Below are 26,845 nucleotides of genomic sequence, written 5' to 3'. Positions count from 1 at the left end.
TCCTATATTTATATTGTATTTATTTTTTTAATCCCAGGCCCCTGTCCCAGCAGGAGGCCTGTTGGTAGGCCGTCATTGTAAATAAGAATTAGTTCTTAACTGACTTGCCTAGATAAAACCAGAGGATGAACCCAAAGTGGCTTATGGTGCCCCCAATCTATATCGGGGGGGGGGGGGGGGGGGGGTTGAACCAGGTATGACAGCAATCTTGGTATGAGGTATATAAGGAACAGCATAGGCTCTCAGCCTAACAGTCAAGACTGTTGGGTCGACGGTTTCATTATTGCAAAAATGAATCAATATTAAATAAAGATGATTGTTTGAAGAAATGACCAAGTCTCTCTGAGCTGAATTTCCACGACAAACATCACACCCAAGAAGACTCGATGCTGTATTCACTTTCAAAGGTGCATCAACAAAGTACTGAGTAATGGGTATGAATACTTATGTAAATGTGATACTTCATTTGTGTTTTTTATAAATACAATTTAAAAAAATAAAATGATAACGTGTTTTTGTCACTATGGGGTATTGAGTGTAGATTGACGAGGAAAAAATTCAAGGGATCTGAATACTTTCCGAAGGCACTATGCATACATACTGAACAACAATATAAATGGAACGATTACAACGACACATACAAGCACTGTGTGTGTGCACAGTACCAGTCAAAAGTTTGGACACACCTACTCATTCCAGGGTTTTTCTTTATTTTTTACTATTTTCTACATTGAAGAATAATAGTGTAGACATCAAAACTATGAAATAACACATATGGAATCATGTAGTAACCAAAAAAGTGTTAAACAAATCAAAATATATTTTCTATTTGAGATTGTTCAAAGTAGCCACCCTTATAGTTTAACCTTATGAACAGGTCCAACGAAAGCATTTACAACAGCGGATTCATTTTCTAGAGTTGATTGTGTAGTTTGTTTTGAGGCGTGTGATAGTGTATGTAATTACTATCTGATTCTGGCTATTGGACACAGCTCCATGCATTTCAGCCATTGTCTCTTAGCTGAAGCTCAGTTGATAATGCTACTGTACTAACACCGAATATGTTTAGTGGTGTCATGTTACCCTCGTGCTGTAGAGGACTATTTAGACTGGTTTAGAGAGGTGTAATACTCTGGGAAGATTTGTTTATAGTGTAGGAGTATTTTCCATGTGTGCTGTTATTTTCTGCTTTTGGTTAGCTCAGGCAAATTTGCATCCTTAGTGAAATGTACTGGACTAGCAAGCGACCTTTTGGAATACATTTGCTTACTGAATCTATTTCTCTTTATCCCCGTCTCTCCCTCTCTCTCCAGGTATCCTCCTTCTGTACAGAGGCCCTGACCATATGCAACTCCCTCCTCCGTCCGCGCACCCCCTCCCTCTCTTTCACCCCCCCCCCCCCCAGGCATCCAACCTCCTAGGGGGGCCCACCCCTGGACCTCCCTTCCCCAGCTCCCTGGACAACCACCTACCTCTGGTTCTTCCAGGGCTCTCCGGCGGCCAGAGACCCGTTTTCATCCGTTACGACAAAGAGGTCGAGGATGTGGAGATTTCGCTAGAGAGCGATTCGGACGATAGCGTGGTCATCGTGCCACAGAGGATGCTGATGTTAGAAAGCCAAGATGGCACCAGCGCTGCGGCCACTCTTCCCAGGTCTTCCTTAGCACCAGGTGGCGTCACACTCCCCGTGCCCTGTCCAGGGGGCGACATCTCCCTCCCCCTTTCCAACGACCTTCCCTCTACCTCCCTCCCTCACCCTCTCCTCCCCTCCTCCACCATCAACTTGTTCCCTCCATCTCCGCTAGTCTCTCTGGTTCCCCCTCTCAACTCCACCGGTGTGGCCCAACTCGGGGAACCCTCTGTGGGGTTAGGAGTCGGGGCTGACTCCCTGCATGGAGCCCAGCTCCAGCAGATGTTGCTCCAGGGCAAGCCTCCAGCACCAGGTCAACCTACAGCACTGGGTCTCCCCATACAGGTACAAAAAAATCACTTAAATGTCCTGTCGTTAAGTTTCGCTTGTGTGTCTTTTATCTTTTGGTTTTGTACACCAGCTGAAAATACAATATTTTGGGTTATTGAAAATACATTTCACAACGGTATGGATGGTACAATGATTATCTACACTACACATAGCTTGTTTTGTCACAAACTGAAATCAGGCCCAAAAAAATTGAATTTTAGAAACCAGGAAATGGCAGAGCTATTTCTACGTATTGCGCCTTTTAAATACAATTCTCGAACTCTACAGGTTCACCAGAACCAGTTAGCCCAGTCCAGCAGAGCCCTACAGCAGCAACAGCAATCCATTGACGAAGATCACACTGTCATTAATATCAACAGCTCTGATGAAGAAGAGGAGGAGGGAGAGATGGAGGATGAGCTGGAAGAGGAGGAAGAGAGCGATTTCCCAGATCAGGAAGAATATGATGATGAAGAGCTTGATGATTATGAGGCGGAAGAGGGGGAGGATGAAGAAGAGGGAGAGATTCGGCTGTTGGACGGAGAAGGGAGGAGAGGAGGGATGGGAGGACGAGAGGAAGGAGAGGTGCTCAGAGGGTTGGCGGAGGAGGGAGGGATAGGAGGATTCCGAGTGGAGAGCGAGGGGGAAGGAGGGATAAAGGCTCAGGAGGTAGAGAGCATCGGAGTGCTGGAGGAAGAGGGAGAGGGAGAGGAGGATGAAGGAATGAATGACCCGACCATGCCTCAGATCCTGTGTGTGACGGGCGGAGCTCAGAGAGAGAGAGAGGAGCTAGATGAGGAAGAGGCCGGGCATGGGCAGAAAGTGAGGTCATGGGAGCAGAAGGGAGGCAATCGGCCGGAGGGAACGTCCTCTTCTGAAGACGGTCCTGCTGCTCAACACCAACAGGAGGCGGAGCCTGCACCGGAAGTGAGGGTGGACGCTGACGATCAGCCATCCAATCAGGAGGGAGAAATATCCAAACAGGGCGGCGACAATACCGGACAAGATATGAGGTCATCAACCGCTCCGAGGGAGACCAAGGGAGAGGGGCCTGAACGAGAGAAAGAAGGAAAAGAGGGAGAGGATGGGAGAGGGATGAAGAGGAAGAGAGGGAGAGGAGGAAGGAACAGGACAGGGAACAGAGAAGAAAAAGGTAAGACAAGGACTCTCTCAAACACACTGTTCAAAAAGTGTCCATATAACCATTATACAACTCAGGCTTTTTGTACTGTACAACCCACACGTTTCCCATGTGTTACACGGACATGGCTTAGGGGGAATACTTTGTAGATATACAAATTATGTTGGTTAATGACTGCTGTGCATTTCCTCTGCCACAGAATTAGGTCAACAAACGTTATCTAACAACCCACTCTCTCTCTCTGTTGGATGAAGAAGCGATGGCGTCCATGCTAGCCGACTTCGTAGCCTGCCCTCCGGACAATGTAGAAAATGTGCCGTCTGCATCCAACCGGCCATCCTAAACCAGGCCAGACACGGCTCCATCACAGTACCATCAGAAAAACTCGATTTAGAGCCTCTTCCATAGTCTCACACATTCTTTCATTATCAACATACTGCTAACACAATGTTCCAAACATCAACACACTGAGGCTGGGTTTAGACAGGCACCCCAATTCTGATCTTTTTTCCACTCATTTGTCTTTGTTTTATTTTTTTTACACCACTTTTTCTCCCCAATTTCGTGATATCCAATTGGTAGTTCGTCTGGTCTCATCGCTGCAACTCCCGTACGGACTCGGGAGAGGCGAAGTTCGAGAGCCGTGCGTCCTCCGAAACACGACCCGACCAAGCCGCACTGCTTCTTGACACAATGCCCGCTTAACCCGGGAAGCCAGCCGCTCCAATGTGTCGGAGGAAGCACCTGGTGACCGTGTCAGCGTGCACTGCGCCCGGCCCGCCACAGGAGTCTCTAGTGCTCGATGGGACAAGGACATCCCTGCCGGCCAAACCCTCCCCTAACCAGGACGACGCTGGGCCAACTGCGCTGCCCCATGGGTCTCCCGGTCACGGCCGGCTGCGACAGAGCCTGGACTCTAACCCAGAATCTCTCGTGGCACAGCTAGCGTGGCGATGCAATGTCTTAGACCACTGCACCACTTGGGAGGCCTCTCACTAATTGGTCTTTTGACCAATCACATCAGATCTATTTCAGAGCTGTTCTAATTGTTCAAAAGACCGATTAGTGAAATAAATATAATCTACCATTCCAGTGTTTTACTTGCTATATTGTATTTACTTTGCCACCATGGCCTTTACCTCCCTTATCTCACCTCATTTGCTCACATTGTATATAGACTTATTTTTCTACTGTATTATTGACTATGTTTGTTTTACTCCATGTGTAACTCTGTGTTGATGTATGTGTCGAACTGCTTTGCTTTATCTTTGCCAGGTCGCAATTGTAAATGAGAACTTGTTCTCAACTTGCCTACCTGGTTAAATAAAGGTAAAATAAATATCTGAACTGGGCTACCTGTGTAAACACAGCCAGCCATAGAGGTTGGAATTAGATCGGTCTTAAACGATCACAGTAGATGCATTTGTAATACAATTCTCTGGACTATTATTTTACATCAACCATAAAGATTATTTTACATCAACCATAAAGACTTTGCAGCTCATACTGGTGTGTGTGCTATTCTATGGTTAGTGAGTGTAGTAGTAGTGTGTTTTTGATCACATATCATCATGTTTTTGGATCTTTATATACAGTATAACTTCTGTTCTTTTTGTTCTCCCATCTTTTCTTATAAAATAAAACGTCAAATGCAAACATGTTGAAACGAATAACTGTCAAGTCTCTATTGTATCGTCTCAGGAGCAGTTTCAGTTTGTGTGTTCACTTTGGGAACGAATCATCTTGGGTTTTTATGCTGTGTTGAGGGTGTGAACCCGCCTTGTCAATGCTTAATTTAGAGGCGTAAGTGTATGCAGACATTCTGTGAAGGTTTTAAGATGTTTCTTCATTCTACATACACTCAACAACGTCACTGCTAAAAACCGTTTTGCAATACCAAATGTTCTTCACTGTGGGGCCGATTCGATTTAGGAAACGTACGCCTTTCCTACACACTTCTCATTAGTTGGTATTCAGACGTACTTTATGCAGGTGGGTAAACGGGCTTTGCAGGCGTGGTTCCCATGCGCACGCTGAATACCCTCCCACTTGCTGGCCAACGGATTTTCTCTTGAGTTTTCATTAAATTGATCTTAAGTCATCCCTTTAAATAAGGTGTACCTTTTTCAATTAGAATTTAGTCAACAGACTCGCTAGAATACATTGAGAGAACGGGTGCAGAATATAGGGATCAATGAAAGAAAGACCTCTATACTCTATACTGAACAAAAATAGAAATGCAACAGGCAACAATTGTGAAGATTTTAATGAGTTACAGATCATATAAGGAAATCAGTCAATTGAAATAAATGTATTAGGCCATAATCTATGGATTTCACATAACTAACCCTAAATATTTATTTCGTAACTCCATTTCTTGAACTGCATTGTTGGTTAAGGGCTTAGAAGTAAGCGTTTTATGGTAAGGTTGTATTCGAAGCATGTGACAAATAACATTTTATTTGAATACTGTGTCAAAACTAGGTTGAATCCTGGGGCATCTTGACTGATCGTTTTTAAAGTTCTTAAAGAAGAGTGTGTGACTGTGACCTGTCAGTTAAGTCTTTGCCCAAAGATTAAATGTTTAGAACAAGCATGATTCTAGCCCACAGGATGAAGCTGAAAATCATGTCAAAGTCTACACATTCCACCCTAACGCTCACAATCTATCCCCGTTGGACGAAACACAATAGGGCAGTCTCTAAGGCGACTCAAATTTTGCAGATAGAAGTAAGGTCTACTCAGACCACATCTCATAGATGTGTGAAAGCTATAAGCAGAGTGACATTATGCATGTTGACATATGTGAGAACCTCATTTGAATTTGTGAAGTCATATTTTTTCAGGAATACATTTCATTTTTTTAATTTTACTCAGTATTGTGCTTCTCTGTAGGGGTTGTCTGAAGAGAACATCGGATATGACACTATAATTATATATAACAGTGTGTGAACGATTACATGGAGGTGTAAGTTCAGGAGAGATGCTTGTTGGGTTGTTTACATATTTTTAGACTAGGTTTTGCATGATGCCTCTGATATTTTGTATACCTTATCTCTCTGTATGCTCAGAGGTTGGTGTACTTCTCATTTCCTTGTGCTAGAGAGAGAAAGAGAGAGAGAAGGGGAGGGGTGCCAGAGGGAGGAGGGCATGAGAGAGAGAGGGAGGGGGAAGAGAGAGAAGCCAAGTCATTAGCTTGGAAACGTGGACAGGTTGTGAGAGGGTGTGAATGAAAGAGAGGATTTTTATTCAAGTGTATTTTGAAGTGTAGAAGACTGCTGTTGGATGACTGAACCGGTTGACAGTGGAGTGGACTGACTAACTTTGAGTGAGATTTCAGAGAGGGGGAAGAGAGGAGAGAGAGGGTTGCTCTGGCGTGAAGAAAATTTGCACTCTACACAAAGAAAGAAAGAGAGAGAGAGAGAGAGAGTGAGGGAAGAGGAAATAGGGACGGGGAAGGGTTAGTGACACGGAAATTAACAAGCGAGGTAGAGAGAGAGAGAAAGAGGTGTAGAGAAAAGTGTTTGGAGCCAAACAGTGAATGTTCTCTCTCTTTCCCTAACAGCAGTGAGGTAAGTTCTTCCTTTTGCTGTTATAATGTCTGATGAACAAACTGTACACACATTCTGAATGGATATGAATGAATGCATTTTATTCTGCAATAGATTACATACGGACTAGGCTTTTACCTAAGGGAATGCTATAGGAATGCAAGGTAGAAAAGTACTGAAATGTAAAGTAGAAAAGTACTGAAATGTAAAGTAGAAAAGTACTGAAATGAAAAGTACTGAAATGTAAGGTAGAAAAGTACTGAAATGTAAGGTAGAAAAGTACTGAAATATAAAGTAGAAAAGTACTGAAATGCAAGGTAGAAAAGTACTTGTTTCCAACAAGTTAGTTCGTCAAATTTCTGCCCTGCTGGAGCTCTTCAGGTCAACTTTAAGCACCGTTATTGCAAAGTTGGAAACGTCTAGGAGCAAAAACGTCTCAGCCGTGAAGTGGTAGGCCACACAAGCTCACAGAACGGGATCGCCGACGGCTGAAGCGCATAAAAGTCGTATGTCCTTGGTTGCAACACTCACTACTGATTTCCAAACTGCCTCTGGAAGCAACATCAGCACAAGAACTGTTTGTCGGGAGCTTCATGAAATGGGTTTCCATGGCAGAGCAGCCGCACACAAGCCTAAGATCACCATGTGCAATGCCAAGTGTGGTGTAAAGCTCGCTGCCATTGGATTCTGAATCAGCGGAAACGCGTTCTCTGGAGTGATGAATCACGCTTCACCATCTGGCAATCAGACTGAAAAATCTGGGTTTGGCGGATGCCAGGAGAACACTACCTGCCCAAATGCATAGGGTGCCATTTGGAAGGCAGGCAAAGTTAATAAGTGATATTACCGTTGGGAAAGGGCTGGACGGGCTACACGCTGTAAAAAAAAGCGATAAAAGCACAAGTGCAAACATAAGCTTTAAGTAATGAGTCTTGGGTACATTTTCTTAGCTCACAGTCTCTCCATTGTTTAGAGCGAGGGGTGCCGTACCTATCAGGTATGTACCGAGAACTGTGTGCCTGATGTAGGCTATTAATCCATGCAAAGTTTCAAAGTTGATTCACCACGTACACAGGATACAACAGTAGAGTTCAATTCTTCCCTTGAGAGCTCTTTCCCAACAATGCAGTGATAATAATAATAATAATAATAATAATAATATAGATAATAATAGAAAATATAATATAAAAAATATTTTAAAAACACATGAACTACAATAAGAGTTAAAGTAACATTAGAATGCAAGTATATACAGGTCAGTACCAGAACCTTATTCAATGTGCAGGGTTACTGGAGCGGTTCAGGTGGGTTTATAAATAAAAAGCGACTGGTAGTAGGATATACATGCAAACAGGGCCGAAAAGCCAAACCCAACACAATATCTGGCAATTGATTTCCAGCAATATTGCCAATCTGTCTGTGTGGTGTGTTTGTCTGTCACTCTGTGTGTACCAGTTGATGTGATAACAGTCTTGTGGTTGGACAGAAACACTTTCCCCAAAAAGTTCTCAATTAGGCCTAAATGTTAACTGCAAAAGTAGGCTAACCTGGCAAAAAAGGTATGTCATGAGTAAGTAAATTATTTGGATCCATTTTTTTTGTATTGTTATTTGCTAACTTTGCCATGAAATGAGCAGCAGCAGTACAGAAACACGTCTAGACCGGCACATTAGATCACACATTCTTCACTCGCTAGATGTGCAACTAAAGGGCCAGATGGCAAACAAAGGGGAATTACACTCAAAAATCTATTTGTTCGTTTTTTTTGCCAGACCTAAAAAAAATTATTGGTCTTCTGGTGTGATTTAAGCATGACGTGGACTCACAACATCCAAATTCGTTGTTTCTCTATGAACAATTGTAATTTCTAGTGCAAATAATAATCTAAAACCAGGAAAAATGTCCCAGGTCATTTTGCTTGGGGAAAATACTAAACTGATATCATAGCGCTTAACCCTTAAAGTTAAGCACGACGCAATGCAGAGTGCCTGGATACAGCCCTTAGCCGTGGTATATTGACCATATACCACAACCCCCTGAGGTGCCTTTTTGCTATTATAAACCGGTTAACAACGTAATTAGAGCAGTAAAAATAAATGTTTTGTCATACCCGTGGTATACGGTCTGATATACCACAGCTGTCAGCCAATCAGCATTCAGGGCTTGAACCACCCAGTTTATAATAACCATTATTTTACCAGGTATATTGACAGAAAGCACTACTTTCTCTTGTACACTAAGGACCTGGGAGAAGAGTTGCAGGGGAGAGGAGAAAAGAAGAATGTGCCTATTTGAAAGCTAGAAAATAAATTGTAACTCGCGACATGTTTCTTTTTTTTTAAGTAGCTCTCCTGCTAGAAAAGGTCGGAGTCCCCTGGTCTATGGTGTCTGGGATGATGGAGATGATGTATGCCATGACCAGCATTTCAAAGCACTTCATGATTACAGATGTTAGTGCTTCAGGGAGGTAGTCTATGAGAGCAGGAATGATGGTGGTCAACTTGAGACATGTTGGGATTATAGACTGGGATAAGGAGAGATTGAAAATGACCATGAAGTTGCCTGCCAGCTGGTCTACCTTTAGGCACTGATATAGGATCAGGTTATCCTCCTCAAGTCTTAACCTGAACCATAAGAGGATAAACATTAAACTGACCTGAGATCAGTGTTTGAGGACACACAAGACTCCTCAGCCCCTATACATCACACTCAGAAATGTTCTGACATACAGCCAACAGCCTCAGGCTTATGTCTCCTTGTGTTTCACTGCATCTCTCTGTGTGTGTGTGTGTGTGTGTGTGTGTGTGTGTGTGTGTGTGTGTGTGTGTGTGTGTGTGTGTGTGTGTGTGTGTGTGTGTGTGTGTGTGTGTGTGTGTGTGTGTGTGTGTGTGTGTGTGACCAGTGTTTTTAGATGGAGGAATATAAGGTGACAGTTGCTACAGGCACGTCAGAGTATTCGGGCACCAATAACTACATATATGTCACCCTGGTGGGAGAGAATGGACAGAGTGAGAGAACAATCCTGGACAACCCTGGACTGGACTTCTGTAGAGGAGCAGTAAGTAGGGCTGTGTTGCGCGTGTGTGATCCAGGAGGAGTACAAGGTGTATGTGTGCGTCATTTTTAGGTAGGTTCATATCAAGCGTATAAAGTGTGTATGTGCGTCTCTCCCTCCCTACCCCCCAGGTGGATGAGTACAAGGTGTGTAGCTCGGCCCCTCTGGGTCCTCTCCTCCTGGTTCGTCTGGAGAAGCAGCGTTACTGGGTGGAGGATAACTGGTTCTGTCGCTATGTCACCGTGGAGCCACCAGGTGGTGGTACAGCCCTCACCTTCCCCTGTTACCGCTGGCTCATAGGAGACGTCAAGGTGGAGATACGAGAAGGCACAGGTAATACCGCTCTCGAGTCAGATTGCGTTTTTTTTCTTCCCTTTAGTGATAAAGGTTATGTTTTGGGGTGAGAAAGCTGATCCTAGATCTGTGTCCTAGATTTGGTCAAACAAAGGGCACGAGCCACCAGAATAGCTTCGATGCACCTTGGCATAGAAATTCGATCATTTGATGTTTAGTTGTTGGTGGCGCAAAAACGCTGTCTCAGGGGCAGCTCCAAAAATTCCCATAAGTGTTCACACACACACCCGTTAAAACCCCTATGCTCCTTTGAGACCCCTCTTTCAAAGTCACTGAGATCTCTTCTTCTAGCCATGGTAGCCAAAATAATGGGCAACTGGGCATTTTTATACATGACCCTAAGCATAATGGGATGTTACTTGCTTAATTAACTCAGGAACCACACCTGTGCAAAATGACGCCGGAGGGGAGGGCTGCCGTTTTATTGGCTCTTAACCAACCATGCTATTTTTATTTTAATTTTTCACATTGTTCGTAACTTGTTTTGTACATAATGTTGCTGCTACCGTCTCTTATGACCGAAAAGAGCTTCTGGACATCAGAACTGGGATTATTCACCTCAAATTGAAGAACTCCCGCTCGTCGGATGTGGCAGGGCATGCAAACTATTACAGATTACAAAGGGAAGCACAGCCGAGAGCTGCCCAGTGACACAAGCCTTCCAGACGAGCTAAATAAATTCTATGCTCGCTTCGAGGCAAGCAACACTGAAACATGCATGAGAGCATCAGCTGTTCCGGACGACTGTGTGATCACGCTCTCCACAGCCGATGTGAGTAAGACCTTTAAACAGGTCAACATTCACAAGGCCGCTAGGCCAGACATATTACCAGGACATGTACTTCGAGCATGTGCTGACCAACTGGCAGGTGTCTTCACTGACATTTTCAACCTCTCCCTGTCTGAGTCTGTAATACCAACATGTTTCAAGCAGACCACCATAGTCCCTGTGCCCAAGAACACTAAGGAAACCTGCCTAAATGACTACCGACCTGTAGCACTCACGTCTGTAGCCATGAAATGCTTTGAAAGGCTGGTCATGGCTCACATCAACACCATTATCCCGGAAATCCTAGACCCACTCAAATTTGCATACCGCACCAACAGATCCACAGATGATGCAATCTCTATTGCACTCCACACTGCCCTTTCCCACCTAGACAAAAGGAACACCTATGTGAGAATGCTATTCATTGACTACAGTTCAGCGTTCAACACCATAGTGCCCTCAAAGCTCATCACTAAGCTAAGGACCCTGGGACTAAACACCTCCCTCTGCAACTGGAACCTGGACTTCCTGACGGGCCGCCCCCAGGTGGTGAGGGTAGGTAACAACCCATCCGCCACACTGATCCCCTCAGGGTACTCCTTGTTCACTCATGACTACACGGCCAGGCACAACTCCAACACCATCATTTGATGATGACACAACAGTGGTAGGCCTGATCACCGACAACGATGAGACAGCCTATAGGGAGGAGGTCAGAGACCTGACCGTGTGATGCAAGGACAACAACCTCTCCCTCAACGTGATCAAGACAAAGGAGATGATTGTGGACTACAGGAAAAGGAGGACAGAGCACGCCCCCATTCTCATCGACGGGGCTGTAGTGGAACATGTTGAGAGCTTCAAGTTCCTTGTGTCCACATCTCCAACAAACTATCATGGTCCAAGACAGTAGTGAAAAGGGCACAACAAAACCTATTCCCCCTCAGGGGACTGAAAAGATTTGGCATGGGTCCTCAGATCCTCAAAAGGTTTTATAGCTGCACCATCAAGAGCATCCTGACGGGTTGCATCACTGCCTGGTATGGCAACTGCTCGGCCTCCGACCACAAGGCACTACTGAGGGTTGTGTGTATGGCCCAGTACACCACCGGGGCCAAGCTTCCTGCCATCCAGGACGTCTATACCAGGTGGTGTAAGTGGAAGGCCCTAAAAATTGTCAAAGACTCCAGCCACCCTAGTCATAGACTGTTCTCTCTGCTACTGCACGGCAAGCGGTACCGGAGCTCCAAGACTAGGTCCAAGAGGCTTCTAAACAGCTTCTACCCCCAAGCCATAAGACTCCTGAACAGCTAATCAAATAGCTACCCAGATTATTTGCTTTGCCCCCCCTTCTATGCTGCTGCTAATCTCTTTTATTTTCTATGCATAGTCACTTTAATAACTCTACCTACATGTACATATTACCTCAATTACCTCGACACCGGTGCCTCCGCACATAGACTCTGTACCGGTGCACCCTGTTTATAGCCCCACTATTGTTATTTACTGCTGCTCTTTAATTATTTATTATTCTTATCTCTTACATTTTTGGGGGGGTATTTTCTTAACTGCATTGTTGGTTAACTTCTTACATCTAGGGGGTTCCGTTCCGCCAGCGGAACCCCTAGCCAACAGCCAATGGGATCGCATGGCGCGAAATACAAAAACAACTAAAATACCACAATTCAATTTTCTCAAACATATGACTATTTTACACCATTTGAAAGATAAACCTCTCCTGAATCCAACCACGTTGTCCGATTTCAAAAAGGCTTTGCAGCGAAAGCAAAACATTAGATTATGTTAGGATACCACCACAGCAAAAAAACAACACAGCCATTTTCCTAGCAAGAGTAGCCGTCCAAAAGCACAAAACCAGCTAAAATTATGCACTAACCTTTGACGATCTTCATCAGATGACACTCCTAGGACATTATGTTAGACAATACATGCATTTTTTGTTCCATCAAGTTCATATTTATATCCAAAACACCCATTTTACATTGGCGCGTGACGTTCAGAAAATGTATTCACCCCAAAATTACCGGTGAATGGGCACCATAATTTACAGAAATACTCATCATAAACGTTGACAAAATATATAACAATTAATTAAAGAAGTATAGATGAACTATTCCTTTATGCAACCGCTTTGTCAGATTTCAAAATAACTTTCCAGAGAAAGCACATTGTTCAATATTCTGAGTACTGAGCCCCAAGCTATTCAGTTAGCCGTCCAGCCACGGCATCCACAAAACGCTGAAATATGTTACAAATATTATCTTACCTTTGCTGATCTTCGGCTGAATGCACTCAGGTCTCCCACTTCCACAAGAAATGTTCATTTGTTCGATAAATTCCATAATTTATGTTGCAATAAATCCGTTTTGATGGCGCGTCCAGATCACCATTCCAAAATGCATCTATCCACCGTCGACGAAATGTTATAAAGTTCCCTCAGCGTTTGTAGAAACATGTCAAACCATGTTCACAATCAATCTTTAGGGTGTTTTTAATGTAGAATTTTGATAATATTCCAACTGGACAATAGCAGATTCATTACAGAAGAAAAATAAAAATGGCTAGCCCTGCGTGAGCGCGCACGAGGTAAGTCAATGACCCCAGCCCGACCACTTACTGTTCCGGGTATTATTCAATCAAATTGCATTCTAGAAGCCTCAAACAAGGTTCTAATGACTGCTGACATCTAGTGGAAGCCTTAGGAAGTGCAATATGACATCACAGACACTGTAGTTTAGATAGAACATCATTTGAAATGACTACAACCATGTGAGGTCAAACTTCCTGGTTGGATTTTTCTCAGGTTTTTGCCTGCCATATGAGTTCTGTTATACTCACGGACATCATTCAAACAGTTTTAGAAACTTCAGAGTGTTTTCTATCCAAATCTACTAATAATATGCATATCCTACCTTCTGAGTCTGAGTAGGAGGCAGTTTAATTTGGGTATGTTTTTCATCCGGCCGTGAAAATACTGCCCCCTATAGTGAAGAGGTTTTAAGGGCTTGTAAGTAAGCATTTGACTGTCAAGTCTACACCTGCTGTATTTGGCGCATGTGACAAATACAATTGGATTTGATTTGTGTGGAAGCACCTGCGTTCAATATAATTTCTGTCCCTCATTTATTCAAGTGCTTCCTTTACTTTGGCAGTTACCTGTACGTGTGAGTGAGTCATCCCTCTCTCTCGCTGTCTCTCTCCCTCCTTTAGCGAAGATACTCTGCGATGATACCTCTCCTCAGCTATTGGCTCACAGAAAAGCAGAACTGCAGGAGAGACAAACGATATACAGGTCAGTGAGATTACAGAAATGTTGTCCCAATTCCAATCCCTCCAGAAAGAGAGCCTAGATCTTAACAGTTATGTTTGTTTATCCAGATGGGCTGCATGGGCTTCTGGGATTCCCAAGTGTATCGATGCCAAGACCGAAGCAGACCTGCATCAGGATGTACGTTTTGACAGCGAGAAAAGGAGCGACTTTGAAGGCTCCTTACACTATGCGTGAGTTACACACACATTTTTCTCTGTGATGTTATTCTTATGCATTGACATTCACACATGCTGGTCAAATTTCCCCTAAATCTAATGTAAAATGTCCCTCACTTGCTCAAACATATGTCTTACCCACATTACGTGTCTCAACTTCCCCCTTTCTTAAAAAAGATGTTCCATTTCTCTCTCTTTACCCCACCTCCACCCCTCGATCTCTTTCTCTACCCCTCTCTCACCCATCGCCCCCCTTCTCTACCCTCTCTCTCGCACCCATCGCCCCCTCTCTCTACCCTCTCTCATCCATCTCTCTCTCACCCATCTCTCTCACCCTCCTCTCCCTCCAAGTATTCTAGAGCTGTCTCTGAAGAAACTAGCCATCAGGTTTGGAAAGTCATGGGATGATCTGGAGGACTTTAAACGATGCTTCTGGAAACTCAAAAGCCCCATAGCTGGTAGAGTACAGTAAAACAAATATACAGTATTTACATTCAGTGCTTTAGCCCTCCCTCCTATCTGCATCAGATGTGCTATTGGTTGTAGAGTACAGGCCGCCACTTTTAATTGCCGTCTCTTCCTGTTCATAATTCTAGACATTTAGGAAGTGAGGCCTCGGAGTAATGCAACAACAGTTTTCACCTAACTTAATCAGTGTTTAATCTACTGTTTCACATTGCAATACATGTTCATATAAAGTAACTAGGTAAATTTGTTATATTTTAAAGAATTTATTAAATAATTGTTTCATATATGGTCAATTCATTTTCCCACATTACGTATAAGACTTCTCTATATTTACTCTCAGTCCTATTATTATACAGTATATCATATATTACAGTTTTTTTATTGCTTTGGTGCAATTTTCTCAAGTATGTTGAACATTTTTACAATTCTTAGTAGAAAACTCAAAACACATCATCAAAAAGGAAGTCGTTTCAAAACTCGAAGCACATTTTCAATTGACTAAGTACAACACACAAAACCTATAGAACTGGTTCGTCTACTACAGATTTTGAGAACAAATTCAAATGTATGTCTGTAAAGTAGAAACATAAAAAGTATATATACTCAAATTTACTACTATGATGATTACTTATGATTTTACTTCATAGCAATTTTTTTTTTTCATCTGATATTGACAAGATCAGAGATGTACTGTATGTAACAAATCAAAGTTTATTGGCTGCGTACACAGATTAGCAGATGTTACAGCAGGTGCAGCGAAATTCTTCTGTTTCTACCTCCTACAGTGCAGCAATACAATACCACTACGCAAATAATCCAGAAAGTACAAAACAAGAAAGAAACGCATCCCCTATACACTAAACATGTATCCAGTATTGTATTTACGTACAATACTGTAAAATACAATACACGATTACAATACAGGTGGAAGATGTATGATTGCCATCACCATGAGCGTACCACCCTCCTTCAGGCCGTGGATGAGGCATGCAATGATTTCAATCCAGACCTGTCAGGCTTGGATTCGCTATGCCAAAAGGTTTTTTCCCCCAGGTGCATGAACAATTGGGATATTTACTGTGATTTCGATGAGAGCCTATTTCCAAATGCTCAAAACAGGCTTGATGCAAACTAGTGCCTTCAATACATAATGTTTCTTTAATTTGATTACATTGTGAAAGATGTTTGCAATGATCACACCTTTGATCACCCATGGGATAGAAGTTATGGACATTTTCTGTTCAGTCAATTGCCTAATATGAAAACAGTGTAGTGCACAGTCATTTACATTGCTGTAGCATACTACATTCAACAGGCAATTATGAAACATGTATTTTAAATGTTTTGCTATTGGATTAACTGGTTGTTAAAATAACTAAACTGAGAAAATATCATTATTTATTTTACCTTTATTTAACCAGGTAGGCAAATTGAGAACAAGTTCTCACTCATGGTGGCTATTTGAAGAATCTTAAATTAATTTTGATTTGTTTTTTGATTATTACATGATTCCATGTGTGTTATTTCATAGTTTTGAGGTCTTCACTATTATTCAACAATGTAGAAAATAGTGAAAATAAAGAAAAACCCTTGAATGAGTCGGTGTTCTAAAACTTTTGACCGGTAGTGTAGATTATTATATTAATTAATGATCATTGATACATTCAGACAGTACTTTTTTCATTCTGTGGTTGATTGATTTATTGATTATCCCTATGGTTCCAGAGTACTGTATGGAGCATTGGAAGGAAGATTGGTTCTTTGGGTACCAGTGTCTGAATGGTTCAAACCCCCGCATGATCCAGCGCTGCAAGGAGCTTCCAGGAAACTTCCCCGTCTCTGGAGACATGGTGCAGGGGTCGCTGGCACCCAGGACCACCCTGGACAAGGAGCTCAAGGTAGGGCCCCGCGATCTATCTGACCACCCTGGGGTCCATCTCCCTGTTCTTCTGTCTACGTACCAAAATAGCACCCTATTCCCAAAATAGTGCCCTACTTTTCACCAGAGCCCTAATTCCAAAATAAGGTACTTTTGTCCAGAGCCCTATTCCCTACACTCTTAGAAAAAAGGGTTCCAAAAGGGTTCCTCGGCTGTCCCCATAGGCGAACCCTTTTTGGTTCCATGTAGAACCCTCTGTGGAAAGGGTTCTACGTGGAACCCAAAAAGGTTCTACCCGGAGCCAAAAAGGGTTCTTCTAAGGGTTCTTCTATGGGGACATCCGAAGAACCCTCAGATTCTAGAAAGCACTTATTTTTTCTAATAACGTATATAGTGCACTACTTTTGACCAGAGCCCTATTCCCTATATAGTGTATTACTTTTCACCAGAGTTCTTTTCCCTAGTGCACTACTTTTAAACAGAGCTCTATTCCCTATATAGTGCACTACTTTTGACCGGAGCCTATTCTGTATATGGGTGATTCTACAGAAGTGGTGTAAATTGCAGTCCCACACCAAATTATTATTTTTTTAAACAATTACGTCTTCAAACTTAGGACATTTATTTACATCATGATATGTTCTAATTCAATCCAAGGCAATAACAAACATAGAAGTTAATATAGTACACAGTAATCGTTTATACACCTGTCCCAAACCCTGAATTCCTAAACTTCATGTTTGAAAATAAAGCAATGTAAAAACAAAATTACACTTTCATTTCAAAAGAACATCTAAAGTTGTTCTATTATTACATTGAAAGATACTGATCTAATTATTTGTTAGGGTTATTTTTAAACACATTTTGATGTCACTACCTAAACACACACTTTAAAAGACTGTAGAATGAAGGTGCCTTAAGCTACAACCCTACAAATATCACCAGGTGATGGGATTGCACCCCTCTCCAGGATGGCCACATGATGAGTAGTCTGTCTGAAAACATTTTGGAGAAATTGTGTGAGCAAGTTGGTAAATCTTAATGTATTTTTAAGTGTCACTACCGAACATCTAATACAGTTGAAGTCGGAAGTTTACATACACTTAGATTGGAGTCATTACAACTCGTTTTTCAACCACTTCACAAATTTCTTGTTAACAACCTATAGTTTTGGCGATAGAGTTATATAGTTTTGTCGGTTAGGACATCTACTTTGTGCATGACACGTAATTTTCCCAAAAACTGTTTACAGACAGATTATTTCACTAATAATTCACTGTATCACAATTCCAGTGGGTCAGAAGTTTACATACACTAAGTTGACTGTGCCTTTAAACAGCTTGGAAAATTCCAGAGAATGATGTCATGGCTTTAGAAGCTTCTGATAGGCTAATTGACATCATTTGAGTCAATTGGAGGTGTACCTGTGGATGTATTTCAAGGCCTACCTTCAAACTCAATGTCTCTTTGCTTGACATCATGGGAAAATCAAAAGAAATCAGCCAAGACCTCAGAAAAAAAATTGTAGACCTCCACAAGTCTGGTTCATCCTTGGGAGCAACTTCCAAATGCCTGACGGTACCACATTCATCTGTACAAACAATAGTACGCAAGTATAAACACCATGGGACCACGCAGCCGTCATACCGCTCAGGAAGGAGACGCGTTCTGTCTCCTAGAGATGAACGTACATTGGTGTGAAAAGTGCAAATCAATCCCAGAACAACAGCAAAAGACCTTGTGAAGCTGCTGGAGACAACAGGTACAAAAGTATCTATATCCACAGTAAAATGAGTACTATATCGACATAACCTGAAAGGCCGCTCAGCAAGGAAGAAGCCACTGTTCCAAAACCGCCATAAAAAAAAGCCAGACTACAGTTTGCAACTGCACATGGGGACAAAGATCGTACTTTTTGGTGAAATGTCCTCTGGCCATAATGACCATCGTTATGTTAGGAAGCCGAAGACCACCATCCCAACCGTGAAGCACGGGGGTGGCAGCATCATGTTGTGGGGTTGCTTTGCTGCAGGAGAGACTGGTGCACTTCACAAAATTGATGGCATCATGAGGGAGGAAAATGATGTGGATATATTGAAGCAACATCTCAAGACATCAGTCAGGAAGTTAAAGCTTGGTCGCAAATGGGTCTTCCAAATGGACAATGACCCCAAGCATACTTCCAAAGTTGTGGCAAAATGGCTTAAGGACAACAAAGTCAAGGTATTGGAGTGGCCATCACAAAGCCCTGACCTCAATCCTATAGAACATTTGTGGGCAGAACTGAAAAAAGCGTGTGCGCGCAAGGAGGCCGACAAACCTGACTCAGTTACACCAGCTCTGTCAGGAGGAATGGGCCAAAATTCACCCAATTTATTGTGGGAAGCTGGTGGAAGGCTACCTGAAACATTTGACCCAAGTTAAACATTTTAAAGGCAATGCTACCAAATACTAATTAAGTGTATGTAAACTTCTGACCCACTGGGAATGTGATGAAAGAATTAAAAGCTGAAATAAATCACTCTACTATTATTATGACATTTCACATTCTTAAAATAAAGTGGTGATCCTAACTGACCTAAGACAGGAAATCTTTACCAGGATTAAATGTCAGGAATTGTGAAAAACTGAGTTTAAATGCATTTGGCTAAGGTGTATGTGAACTTCCAACTTCAACTGTATATCAAGAAATATGTCACGTACGGTTTTAGGATTAAAATATGTTTTGCTGGAATGTAAATATGTCCAAATGAAAGATATCCAGACATATGTTAGTTATGGAGATTCTTTAAATTACAAAATAAGTCAAAAAACAATTAACACCATAGAGATATAGAGGTCTCATATTTGTATTTGTGCCATTATGGATTCTGTGACAGCCTCAATGGCGCTGCTTGTGCCATCTCAAATTTAAAGTTGTATGCGCCATGCTCTACCAACTGAGCTACACAGGACCACCATGTGAGAAGTGGACAAGTGCACACTTCAGAAGAAAGTGTAGAGTATTGAGATGTATAGCCAGCAAGGGGGCTCCAACCTTTCAAGAGCCCAAACATTAACATCTATTTGGCCAAAACATAGACATCTATAATATGCTATACTGTACTCTACTCGTACAGTGCTCTACTATAATATAATGTTACCTGCTCTACTGTGCTGTCTGCATCAGACCAAAGAACAGATTTCCAATGGTCTAATGTCCATTCCTTATGTTTCTTGGCCCAAGCAAGTCTCTTCTTCTTATTGGTGTCCTTTAGTAGTGGTTTCTTAGCAGCAATTTGACCATGAAAGCCTGATTCACACAGTCTCCACTGAACAGTTGATGTTGAGATGTGTCTGTTACTTGAACTCTGAAGCATTTATTTGGACTGCAATTTCTTAGGCTGGTAACTCTGCAGCAGAGGTAACTCTGGGTCTTCCTTTCCTGTGGCGGTCCTCATGAGATCCAGTTTCATCATAGCGCTTGATGGTTTTTGCGACCACACTTTCAAGTTCCTGAAATGTTCCGTATTGACTGACCTTCATGTCTTAAAGTAATGATGGACTGTCGTTTCTCTTTGCTTATTTGAGCTGTTCTTGCCATAATATGGACTTGGTCTTTTACCAAATAGGGCTATCTTCTGTATACCACCCCTAACTTGTCACAACACAACTGATTGGCTCAAACACATTAAGGAAAGAAATTCCGCAAATTAACTTTTAAGAAGTCACACCTGTTAATTGAAATGCATTCCAGGTGACTACCTCATAAAGCTGGCTGAGAGAACGCCAAGAATTTGCAAAGCTGTCATCAAGGCAAAGGGTGGCTACTGTGAAGAATCTAAAAAATATTTAGATTTGTTTAACACTTATTTGGTTACTACATGATTCCATGTGTTATTTCATAGTTTTGATGTCTTCACTATTAATCTTCCATGTAGAAAATAGTAAAAATAAAGAAAAACCCTTGAATGAGTAGGTGTGTCCAAACTATTGACTGGTACTGTATATATATTGTCAAAAAATATATATGGGATTTGGAAATGATGCAGACAATTACATTGACAGAAGCCACAATCTATCTGCAATATTAAAGCTGATCTACCCCCTAAAAGAAAAAATACTATCTTAACCCTAGCCTCAGCTGCCTCTACAGATTTTGCGCTCTCCTCCCTTCATCTCTAGGCTGGCAACATCTACTTGATTGACTATGCCATTATGGATGGTGTTCCCACCAATGTAATCAGGGGGAAACCACAGTACATCGCTGCACCTCTGTGTCTACTATATGAGCACCCTGACCAGGGACTCATACCCATTGCCATACAGGTAGGACTGGGACGCACGCACGCGCACGAGCACACACACACACACACACACAGACACACACACACACTTAATCCCTTCTCTTCTCCAGCTAGGACAGACTCCTGGCTTGGACACCCCCATCTTCCTGCCTAATGACCCGCCCCTGGCCTGGCTATTGGCTAAGATCTGGGTCCGTCACTCGGAGTTCCAGGTGTTCCAGTTGCTGTCACACCTGTTGAGAACGCACCTGTTGGTAGAAGTGTTCTGTGTGGCTACGTTACGTCAACTTCCCGCTGTACACCCTGTATACAAGGTAGATGTGTGTGTGTGCGTGTGTGTGTGCATGTGTTTGTGTGTGTGTGCGTGTGTTGCCGTCTCATCCCTCTCTCTGTCTTTAGCTCCTGGCTCCCCACCTGCGCTACACTCTGGAGATCAACTGCAGGGGACGCACTCAGCTCGTCTCTGCTGACGGCATCTTCAAAAGGGTCAGCAAACTATTCTCTTCCTTGACGATTCTATTTTCCCCATTTCATATTTTGTAACCCCCCGAATGTGCGAAATGTCATAGGGACACAGATAGGACAGCTTTGAAAGTGGTGGACCAGTGGTTCGATTTCCCACCATTGCGGTCTAAGCTGACAGCATCCTCCTGCTCTCTTCCTCCAGGTGGTGTCTACAGGAGGGGAGGGCCTGCTCGTCCTGTCCCAGAGAGAGTACAAGGTCCTGACCTACCGCTCTCTCCAGCCCTGCTGGGACTTCCAACAGCGCGGAGCCACCACGCTCAAAGACTACTTCTACAGGGAGCACAGCCTCATGCTGTGGGACGCCATACACAGGTTTTTACTTCTATTTTTACTCCTATGTGGCTGTGGTCGAAATGGCATCTTATTCCCTATAGGCCCTGGTCAAAAGTAGTGCACTAAATGGGGAATAGGGTGCAGAGCCACTAAGCTCAGAGACTACTTCTACATGGAGCACAGTCTGATACTGTGGGACGCCATACACAGGTGCAATGCCCGTGTGACCACTTCTTTATGACCACAGACACATTGTTTATTAGGTTGTAAGCGGTGAAGCAAGGAGGAGGCATGCTCTTAGGCCTGAAATATGGACATGCTCAACTTCATATTGGGAAAATAAGACGTTTTAATCTTTGTGCAGTATTACGTCCTTTCATTAGCCTACTCTTATTCTCCATCTTTATTTCTACCTCACTGTTTGTTTACCTCTTTCTCCCCCCTCCCCCTCTCTCTCCCTCTCTCCACCCCTCCATAGTTTTGTCTCAGGGATGATATCTGTGTACTACCATTGTGACAGTGATGTGGTGGAAGACCCTGAGCTACAGAACTGGATAAAGGACATCGCTGAGGAGGGCTTTGTCGATGTCCCCACGTTTGGCTTGTCCAACGAACTAAAAAACAAAGCAGAGCTGGTTACCTTGCTGAGTGTAGCCATCTTCACGAGCACAGCACAGCACGCGGCCACCAACAACGGACAGGTACTTCACAAACACACACACACACACACACACACACGCCAGGCACACGAGCGAGCAAGCACACATTTCTATTAACTTACTCTGCTCTCTTTAACATAGTTTGACTGGTGTGCTTGGGTACCCAACACCCCGTGCACCATGCGTCACCCCACGCCAACCGACAAGGATGCTGTTACCATGGAGATGATCATGGACAGCCTGCCTGATGTCAGCCAAACATGTTTGGAGATGGCGATCACATGGCACCTGGGGCGGCCACAGCCTGATGCAGTAAGTTAAAGGGTTACGCTAACGCTAGCTGAGCCCGTAGAATTCCAGTCAAACATGTGAGTAGTTACACATATTTTTTTAAGTGGGGGTGGTACCACCTCAACATACATTGTTGGTTCCATTTCAAAACGCTTTCTCCCGTTTGCTCCTACTGAATGAAACCCTTGTCTCCCACCTCCTTTCGTTCTCTTTCTCTCCCGCTCTCTCTCTCCCCCTTCCCCTATCCCCCTCTCTGCTCCAGGTCCCGTTGGGTCAGTATCCAGAGCAGTACTTCACTGAGCCCCAGGCCCAGGAGGTGATTGACAGGTTCAGAAAGGAACTGAAGGATATAGAGGAACACATCCTGAGCCAGAACCAGGGACTGGAGCTACCTTACCTCTTCCTCCTGCCCAGCCGCATCGAGAACAGCATTACTATATAGATTAGACCCCAATGTCTTATCACCATTACTTTTTTACTTACTGAGGAGCAGGGCCGGACTATCGCATTTGGGGCCCTGGTGAGGAGCATCCCACTTGGCACAGACGTCAGCTCAACTTCTAGTTTTGATATACAGTTCCAGTCAAAAGTTTGGACACACGTACTCATTCAAGGGCTTTTCTTTACTTTGACTATTTTCTACATTGTAGAATAATAGTGAATACATAAAAACTATGAAATAACACATATGGATTCATGTAGTAACCAAAAAAGTGTTAAAACAAATTCTTCAAAAGTAGCAACCCTTTGCCTTGATGACAGCTTTGCACACTCTTGGCATTCTCTCAACCAGCTTCATAAGGTAGTCACCTGGAATGCATTTCAATTAACAGGTGTACCTTGTTAAAAGTTAATCTGTGGAATGTCTTTCCTTCTTAATGTGTTTGAGCCAATCAGTTGTGTTGTGACAAGGTATGGGTGGTATACAGAAGATAGCCCTATTTGGTAAAAGACCAAGTCCATATTATGGCAAGAACAGCTCAAATAAGCAAAGAGAAACGACATGAAGGTCAGTCCAAATGCAGTCGGAAAAACCATTAAGCGCTATGATGAAACTGGCTCTCATGAGGACCGTCACAGGAAAGGAAGACCCAGAGTTACCTCTGCTGCAGAGGATAAGTTCATTAGAGTTACCAGCCTCAGAAATTACAGCCCAAATAAATTATTCACAGAGTTCAAGTAACAGACACATCTCAACATTAACTGTTCAGTGGAGACTGCGTGAATCAGGCCTTCATGGCCGAATTTACTACACACAAAAAAAACACCACTAAAGGACACCAATAAGAAGAGATCTTGCTTGGGCCAAGAAACACAAGCAATGGACATTAGACCGGTGGAAATTTGTCCTTTGGTCTGATGAGTCCAAATTTGAGATTTTTGGTTCCAACCGCCGTGTCTTTGTGAGACGCAGAGTAGGTGAATGGATGATCTCTGCATGTGTGGTTACCACCATGAAGCATGGAGGAGGAAGAGTGATGGTGTGGGGGTGCTTTGCTGGTGACACTGTCTGTGATTTATTTAGAATTCAAGGCACATTTAACCAGCATGGCTACCACAGCACTCTGCAGTGATACACCATCCCATCTGGATTGCGCTTAGTGACACTATCATTTGTTTTTCAACAGGACAATGACCCAAAACACAACTCCAGCCTTGTATGGGCTATTTGACCAAGAATGACAGTGATGGAGTGGTGCATCAGATGACCAGGCCTCCACAATCACCCAACCTCAACCCAATTGAGATGGTTTAGGATGAGTTAGAGTGAAGGAAATGCAGCCAACAAGTGTTCAGCATATGTGGGAACTCCTTCAAGACTGTTGGAAAAGCATTCCTCATGAAACTGGTTAAGAGAATGCCAAGAGTGTGCAAAGCTATCATCAAGGCAAAGGGTGGCTACTTTGAAGAATCTCAAATATAAAACATATTGATTTATTAAAAAAAAAAATGTTACTACATGATTTCATATGTGTTGTTTCATAGTGTTGATGTCTTCACTATTATTCTACAATGTACAAAATAGTAAAAATAAAGAAAAACTCTTGAATGAGTAGGTGTGTCCAAACTTTTGACTGGTTCTGTACATTGGTTGAGTTCTCAACTAACATGAATTCAACGTGAAATCAACAACAAAAATGCACCATGTCATTGGAGTTAGGTTAAAAGTTGGGTGAAAAAAAGACTAAATGCGTTACATTGATCGCTTTTTGCAAATCCAATTTGTTTTCCACGTCATCACATTCATTTTTGGGGTTGAAATTATGTGGAAACAACATTGATTCAATGTTTTTGCCTAGTGGATAGGCCATCAACTATAGCTCTCCAGCAAACACTGCCTTAACCTTTATCTCAGTTAACCCAGAACTAAAATCCAGACCCTGCACCAGGACTAAGGGAGCAGTTGAAATCGGCAAGGTGGATACATTTTGGGGGGGTTCTTGCATCGGAATTATATTGAATTCTGCTTATATAATTACTCAATACCACAATAAACATAAAGTTCAAATGCAGAGGCTCTGAGATCTTTGAGTGCTTTTGAAATCTGTAGCCAATCTCTGCTGCGCTGTATCAGCACAATGGACAGCACCCAATCAGCTAGGCCATTTTGGTAATGAATTTAAGCAACAAGATAGATAGGGCAATTCACATACTACAAACAGCCTATATGAATGCAGCCTTACACACAGCTATCTTACCAAAATCATGCAAACTAGTTGTTCATGCATGCAAACAAAAATACTGAATAGCAGTTTGGCTTAGAATACCGACACAACTGTGAATGTGAAAGAATGGAACAGAACAAAACAGCGGTACCAAGTAGTAGGCCTAGTAAACAAAATATCACTTCGATAAAGGCATGAAACAATCCATATTTAGGCTAATTACATTAACTGAACAAAATTAGAATGGATATCAAAATAACCAAAACATAGCCAACTACAGTGAGATCCAGCCAGCTGTCTTGCCAAATAAATAGGCCGGCTTTAAACATGGGAAAGCATGCCGCTCGCTCATGAGTTCAGCAACACCTTGTGACATGGCACAATACACTTCTGTGAATAAAATCCGACCCACGTAATTAATTAAGCAATGCCAGCCTAACATAAACACGTTTCCAATACGTACAGTTATTTATACATCAACGAAAACCAATAGGAAACCAAGAAAACCATAATAGAATGTAGTCTATTTATTTCTATGATGACACATACTGGTAGGTATGCGTCATTTTGGGTTCTTGCATTGCTAATTTCACGCTATACCACAATAAACACAAACGTTTAAAACATGTTTTTGACCAAGCAGTGACAGGTTCAGTGCCACGAAATCTCGCTGCGCTCTATCAGCACGATGGACAGCGCCCTACACACTAAAGCAAGATTAACATTTTATTTTCATCTCTCGATTGTTTCAATCTTACCCTTTCAAGAGAATTGCAGCTTCCTTGATGCTCTGTGGAACTTCCTGAGTAATCGATCATTCCATTCTCCCCGAAATCTTTAGCATGGTTCTTCTGAGGTTACTGAACACGTTTGTCAAAGTGGAAAATTAGTTATCGCATGTAGCTGTGGACGCCCCAAAAGTCAGTCCATGTTTCAGTGCAGTAAAGCACGGTCGGCATAGCGGAGAGAGGCCCAGAGAATCATTGCAGGATATCAAGTGGGGTCCATTTGTTCTCATTGGAGCCAGAGCAGGCGATTTCAGTCTTCAAAAACTGGCGAGCGACACTAAACTCAGCTTCCACCAAATCAGTTTTGCTCAGATCCAGCATTGGTTTAACCTTTTTCACATCTACAAAGTCATGGCTCTCTGGGTCAAGGGCACACAGAGCCGCCACCAGTTGGCTGTTGCGCTCGCTGAATCATTCTGACATTTCACCAATGACAGCATCCAACTACAACGTGCAAGAAGAAAATTGTTTACACTCAGTCTCTTCTCATCTGTCCTACTGTACTGGTCACTACCCATTGCTGGAGATTTGTACTTACATAACGTCTTCGTTTGCGTGAACCTGGTGCGTGCCACTGTCACTGCGCCCAGATGGCTTCGAACTCGTCGCACCTCAACTTCTCGACGCACTGCGGACCACTTTGACTCCAGTGTGAAGACGGTCCGTTGCTTTT

General features: G+C 42.8%; 2 protein-coding genes across 2 annotated transcripts; both read left to right on the top strand.

Annotated features, from left to right (window-relative positions):
- The first annotated feature begins 753 nt into the window (after window positions 1-753).
- LOC106608903 (uncharacterized) lies at window positions 754-4,765 on the top strand. The gene is made up of 3 exons (XM_045721850.2): window positions 754-1,975; window positions 2,249-3,113; window positions 3,356-4,765. The coding sequence occupies exons 1-3, from the start codon at window positions 1,346-1,348 to the stop codon at window positions 3,442-3,444; spliced, it is 1,584 nt and encodes a 527-aa protein (XP_045577806.2). The 5' UTR covers window positions 754-1,345; the 3' UTR covers window positions 3,445-4,765.
- Window positions 4,766-6,283: 1,518 nt separating this feature from the next.
- On the top strand, window positions 6,284-25,234 carry alox12 (arachidonate 12-lipoxygenase). Its single transcript, XM_014207174.3, has 14 exons — window positions 6,284-6,673; window positions 9,555-9,710; window positions 9,839-10,040; window positions 14,062-14,143; window positions 14,230-14,352; window positions 14,689-14,795; window positions 16,531-16,703; window positions 20,849-20,992; window positions 21,081-21,284; window positions 21,370-21,456; window positions 21,638-21,807; window positions 22,247-22,469; window positions 22,569-22,739; window positions 22,981-25,234. The coding sequence occupies exons 2-14, from the start codon at window positions 9,564-9,566 to the stop codon at window positions 23,158-23,160; spliced, it is 2,013 nt and encodes a 670-aa protein (XP_014062649.1). The 5' UTR covers window positions 6,284-6,673; window positions 9,555-9,563; the 3' UTR covers window positions 23,161-25,234.
- The last annotated feature ends 1,611 nt before the right edge of the window (window positions 25,235-26,845 follow it).

The sequence above is a fragment of the Salmo salar genome, chromosome 07 (assembly GCF_965601325.2).
Source record: "Salmo salar chromosome 07, fSalSal1, whole genome shotgun sequence".
NCBI lineage: Eukaryota > Metazoa > Chordata > Actinopteri > Salmoniformes > Salmonidae > Salmo > Salmo salar.
Note: the sequence above shows the minus strand (reverse complement) of the source record. Positions and strands in the feature narration are given on the sequence as shown.

Coding starts and splice junctions, on each gene's coding strand:
- LOC106608903 (XM_045721850.2), top strand. CDS start 1,346: ATGCAACTCCCTCCTCCGTCCGCGCACCCCCTCCCTCTCTTTCACCCC. Junction 1,976..2,248: donor CACTGGGTCTCCCCATACAG/GTACAAAAAAAT, acceptor CGAACTCTACAG/GTTCACCAGAACCAGTTAGC. Junction 3,114..3,355: donor AGGGAACAGAGAAGAAAAAG/GTAAGACAAGGA, acceptor TGTTGGATGAAG/AAGCGATGGCGTCCATGCTA.
- alox12 (XM_014207174.3), top strand. CDS start 9,564: ATGGAGGAATATAAGGTGACAGTTGCTACAGGCACGTCAGAGTATTCG. Junction 14,353..14,688: donor GAAGGCTCCTTACACTATGC/GTGAGTTACACA, acceptor TCTCCCTCCAAG/TATTCTAGAGCTGTCTCTGA. Junction 21,808..22,246: donor CTGTGGGACGCCATACACAG/GTTTTTACTTCT, acceptor ACCCCTCCATAG/TTTTGTCTCAGGGATGATAT.